At 43.5% G+C, this 5,894-nt stretch overlaps 1 protein-coding gene across 1 annotated transcript; it reads left to right on the plus strand.

The window, feature by feature from the left end:
• Window positions 1-4,197: 4,197 nt before the first annotated feature.
• On the plus strand, window positions 4,198-5,464 carry LOC123124880 (uncharacterized). The gene is made up of 3 exons (XM_044545423.1): window positions 4,198-4,380; window positions 4,463-4,539; window positions 5,084-5,464. Exons 1-3 carry the CDS (start codon window positions 4,296-4,298, stop codon window positions 5,207-5,209), a joined length of 288 nt encoding a protein of 95 aa, XP_044401358.1. The 5' UTR covers window positions 4,198-4,295; the 3' UTR covers window positions 5,210-5,464.
• The last annotated feature ends 430 nt before the right edge of the window (window positions 5,465-5,894 follow it).

Raw genomic sequence — 5,894 nt, forward strand, 5'->3', positions numbered from 1 at the left:
TTGATGTATGTCTTGCATGTGGATACCCATGGTGACAATGGGGTATTCTATTGAGTTACTGCATGCATGTTTTGGTAATCAACTTGCGGATTCCCATGGTGACATTGGGGTAATCTAGGCACATAGGTTGAAACACGTTTTCATCCTACTTTCTCCGATAGAAACTTTAGGGTAATCTTTGAAGTTCTTTGTGTTGGATTGACTATTATGAATCTGAAATTGTTTGACGCATATCGAATAGTTAACTCACGAATACTTGTGGTGACATTGGAGTATCTAGGTGAAATTAGAGTTGATTGATGCGTATCATATGGTGTTATTGCAGTTCGATCTCTATGGTTGTTTGTGAAACTTGTAGGGATGGCTCAATAGACTGATCAGAAAAATAACTTTGAGGTGGTTTGCTACCTACAACAATTTCATCTTATGTTCTCCACTATTAATAAGAACTTTGGAGTGATTCTTTGTCGCACGTTGCGGGATTGTTATATGGTTCAATTATGTTAGCACTACTGAGAGATTGCACTCGTGAAAATATGAACCCTAGGGATTGTTTCTAAGCATTGCAATACTGTTTGTGCTCACTTTTATTACTTGTTACCTTGCTGTTTTTCTTAATTAAGATTATAACACCTATTCCTACTATCCATACTTCACTTGTATCACCATCTCTTCGCCGAACTAGTGCACCTATATAATTTACCATTGTATTGGGAGTGTTGGGAACACAAGAGATTCTTTGTATTTTGATTGCAGGGTTGTTTGAGAGAGACCATATTCATCCTACACCTCCCAAGGATTGATAAACCTTAGGTCATCCACTTGAGTGAAATTTGCCACTGTCCTACAAAACTCTGCGCTTGGAGGCCCAACTGAGTCTACAAGAATAAAGTTGTGTAGTAGACATCACGACCCACCCAGTCTATTTCACAAATGAAGTAATGGCACGCAAATTCCCCCCGGGTTTCAAGCTCGTAAACATCGAGCAATAGGATGGATCAACGGGCCCTTCAGTCTGGATCGAGGACTATATCCTCATTGTCCACATAGAGGATGGCGACGACCTCCATGCCATAAAATATCTGCCACTAAAGTTGAAGAGCTCAGCTCGACACTGGTTGCACACCCTACCACCGAATTCGATCGGCACATGGGACACACTAGAGGACGGATTTATGGCAATTCTAGGGCACATATGTTAAGCCCCCGGATGCCGACGACGTGGCCCTCATAGTGCAGAAGCTAGGCAAGTTCGTACACAACATCGTAGCCTCCAAGTATGGAGGTTGTGGGTGCCTCGATTGGAGCTCGCTCTAAACCCAATCCCCAGAATGGGAGGGAAGTTTTATCTTCTTTTGTGTGGCATGGGTGGGTTTCGAAGCTCCTTGAGGCCCGTACACGCACAACGCACACAAATAATCACCGGTGAGGGGGTGACTACTAACCACATGTTCCATTAATGACGCGGCCGCTCCCTCGGATTCCTATGCTGGTCTGTCGGATTGACGGCACACAACGTCAACACCTTGCCATCCCCGGCCATAAAAGCTCGGGGCAAGCCTTCGTATCATGAAAACCCTAGCCGCCGCCTCCTCCCCTAGCCAGCCCCCTTCTCACAGCGACAATGTCATCGTGCAGGAACGCAACCATTTGGATGAACGTGTTGGCGGCCTAGAACCTCTCGTACAAACCGTCGGGCATCGATGGTGCAAACTCTCTCCACGACACACGAGTTGTGGTGGGCGCTCCGTCCTCCTCCAACGGCGTACGTGGCGCTGGCGGCGGCTGCGGAGGATCTGGCACTTCCCATGGGGCTGACAGCTCCAAGCACGACGGGCGCTGTTATTCTGGCACCTTGGGCGCCATCGTCCCTGCTAACAACACCGTCATCGGCCCCGCTGCCCCCCTTGTCTCGTTCGTCCCTGTCCCCATCGAGGCCCAGCCAGAGCTAGAGCCGGAGATCGAGCCCAAGGACCCACTCTGGGTTGTGATGCAGCTCTGCGAGCTCTAAGTGACCACACGCCACCATGAAGAGGAGAAGGAGGAGGAGCAACAACTCGCAGGCATTGCTCCGGGGGGGAGATGACGACTTCGCCTACATCGACGAGTTGTCAAACTCAGAGTAGGAAGACGAGGACTAGACAGTGGCTGCGACGGAGTAGTGTAGGTAGTTGTAGCTAGCAACGTCGAGTAGCTACATTGTATATTTTGAAAATGTTGCTTAACGACATTTTAAGTCACAAAATATATGCAATGTGATGACTTTTGCCATATAGTGGTGAAAATTATGAACTATTTGGTTGGATTAAATGTCCCTTAAACTGCAAGAGCAAGAAAAAGAATAAAATAAACTAACAAATATGGAGGCTGCCTGTTTAGAGAATCTGTGTTTGCGCACAGCCCGGCAACCTTCAAATCATTATGGAGTACGTTCCATATTACGAATAATGGTTCAAATTATGATGAATCTGTTAGAGTTGCTCTAACAAATTTATACTGTTTTTTTATGGAGGACATGAGAAAAGACAACGATTCTTAGAGTTAGAGACCACCTTTGGATGCTGAGAAGTTCCTTGGTTCACATTTTCGTACGAGGCTTACCACACTTTACTAATCTACTCGACCTACACGCTATAGACTCAGCTTGATTGTGACAAAGTTAACTTCAACTAAAACTTGTACTCATGCCATTTATTAGTACTGCATGAAGCACTCAGATAAAGGAGAAATTAAGAACTTCGTGAAGCAGACTTCATGTTGAGTGACTCGAGCCTATGGTACTCATACTAGAATATTCAAGTTGACATAGAAGTACCACTAGCACGTGGGGTACAATGTATACTACTAGTACGAAAACTCATGTACTGGCACCAATTATCCGGCTCACTATCCATTCTTGACTTCGTGAACCAATGAAATCCAATTATCTCGCACATTCTATCTTTTTCTAAATAAAAAAACCAAGTTCAACAAGCCTTAGCATTGGTCAGCCGAAATGTTGCAGATACTATATGGAGACTAACTTTTTGCAGCACCACAACAGTTCCGCACTCATCTCGGACACTAACTACACTCACCGCTGCCGAATTAAACAAAAGCTTTATGGGTCTGAAATGAACGAAGAGGATCCACCACTTTCCATAATCTGTTTCAAAACGTGTCCACTGCTGCCTTGAAGAAATTGCAGCCAGTGGTTCACATGCTTGTGCATGCCCCACTATGGATGATCCACAGACTTCCCAAACAAAATATCTAGATTTTGGCAGTGCATATTGGATTGCGCATACTGTTCGCAGCAAAAGTAGCATATGCATCCCTTGCACTCAGCATTGGGTTTTGACACCAGACCACTGTGAAGGGCGGCTCCGAATAGATTTGATGACATGCAGTTCCTATTTTTCCTATACATTAGATTTCATGTTCAGATTCACTCAATGTAGTTGTCTATTTATGTTGGCATAAATCAGAAAAGAAAAGGAAAATGATGAATGCTTACTCGCAAACTTGTGTTCTTTTTGTGCTAAAGTTGTGTTCTTTGTTATCTATTAGCACATTCTAATTTTGATGATGGAAATTTAAAGGGTGCTAGAATATCCATTTATAGATTAATCTGTAGAAAAACAAAAAGGAAATTCCAATGATTTGGTGTCCATACAGAAGAATAAGTGTATGTTACCATCGAAAAGCCGTCCCATTTTTTTCTGATAGTGATCGCCGCTAAGCTAAGTTGAAAGTGCTTCCTAAACCTAACAGGAAGAGTTATAGTAGAATCGTGCACGCATTTGACAACTTTTTTACTTAGTTTATAACAAATTAACTTCTACTATAATATAATTCAAAAAACACATCACATACATTGAAGTTTACCCCAAGCTCTCTCTCTCACGCGCGCGCTCTCTCTCTCTCTCTCGTTTGTAGTTGCACCAAGACGGCAGAAGATAAACTTCCGAACAAATGACATGCAATTACCAATTTCAAACGGATCGATGAGATGTGGACAAATGGGAGCACTCCAACAGCTAGTGGAGGTGGGGAAAGGCAGCAAAATGGTTGGCTACTGCCCAATTCCACCCATTGGACTTTGTGAATTTCCATTACCCCTACCTTTTTGACTTTGGTACCTAGAAACGAGTGCTCTAGGCGGCATGACATGTGCCCATAAAAGGGGGGTCCAAGGCAGCAAGCACGAACACCAAACAGAGATCCCGCATATTCCATTTCCATTGAGGTTGAGGGTAGCAGTCGAGGCAGTACAACTGTTCAAGAGAAGAGAACTTAACAGCCTGGTGAGTGCAATGGGGAGCTCAGCATCCCTCTGCCTAGTTATCACCTTGCTGGCATTCTACTTCTTTGTTCCCTCCAACGCTATACCCCTCTCAAGTAAGGCACACATCTCTGTACAAAAACTGGTCCTAAGATGTTGTATCCTTATATGATCTGATTCGTTCCATTTGGGGTGTAGGAGTGCAGAGACTGGTGCCCTTGCAACATGCCGGTGAGCAGGTGCCATGGGTCGAAGAAAACACTCCTAAGCCAAAGGTATGGTAGTGTTTTTTTTTTTGGGTGGAAAAGATGTATGGTAGTGAGCTTTGTTCTAGACTTCATAACATTTGAAGGGTGTTTACAGCAAAATCTTTGTACATGAAATTACGTTAAAAACGGTAATAATGTTCGTGTGAAAATGTAAATTTTAAGATATTTTTACATGACATATTGTGGAACAGAGATAGTAACTTCTATGTTCTTGTTGTTGAACAAGTGATCGTTTCTCAAGTTGGTCTGGCACCTATAGAGATTTTGTGAATTGTTTCGGTTACTTCCTGTAGCGTTTGTCAAAGTGTGGAGAGTGCAACTTGGTTGTTCATGCTTCATGGAATAGCTTTTTTTTGGAAAAGGAGGAAGCTTCATGGAATAGCTAGATTTGTTAGTTCTTTGGGATTCATGTGGTTTGGTGTACTCAGCTATCAAAAGTTTGATTATGGTGATACAGCGTACTCAGCTATCAAAAGTTTGATTATACGCGTAAAAAAAAGTTTGATTATAGTGATACACTGACACTATCTCCGTTTGAAATATATTTCAGATGGACATGGGTAGAGTGATCCCAGAAGATGACGCGGTGAACGTCGGTGCAAGGATGGCTCTGGAGACGCAGGACTACGCGCCCTCTGGCCCGAACAACCACCACAAGCCACCGGGTTGGAACTGAGCTAGTGCAGCCCGGGTCATTACTTTCATAAAGTTATATCGGTGGTTTCATTTAGTTAACCAGCCGTATTGTGCGGATCTATTGTGTGATGTGATGCTCACGATCTTAATTTACGCTAGGATATGCTTGAAAGATGCCAACTTATTTTATCATTGTAAGAGTCATGTTAATTGAAATATGACAATATTAATAAAAGTTGGGCGTGGCTCAACCATGACCATTCTATCGATAAATCTATCGACCGAACGGTTTTTCTCCCTAGCGCTTCCTTCCATCCAACGTTGTCTCCCCTACTCTACATTGGGCTGCCAATAGCTTGTTGTTCGTCCATCGATGTTGTTGTCATTGACTTCTCTTATGCACTAACCATCGCTGCGGCCACCACTGATGCCACCTTCTCCTCCACCCCTAGCAGCAGTTTCCAGCGGGTGTCGATTTTAGTCGTCGGTCGATGGTACATATCTCACGCCTTTTCTTCCTCTTCTTCATGCCCCCCTCGCTTGAGTTGTATGTCTCCACCCGCCCTACAATCATACGTCACTGAATCTCTCGCCTATTAAGACCAACTGGCGAATGTTTATACATAGATTTCTTGATACTAAAGGATTAGTGAACAAAATGAGAACTTGATGACAAAGATTAGTAAAAAAATGTTGATTGCAAGGAGCTCAAAACTGTAACAAAA

This window comes from Triticum aestivum, chromosome 5D, assembly GCF_018294505.1.
Source record: "Triticum aestivum cultivar Chinese Spring chromosome 5D, IWGSC CS RefSeq v2.1, whole genome shotgun sequence".
Classification (NCBI taxonomy): domain Eukaryota; kingdom Viridiplantae; phylum Streptophyta; class Magnoliopsida; order Poales; family Poaceae; genus Triticum; species Triticum aestivum.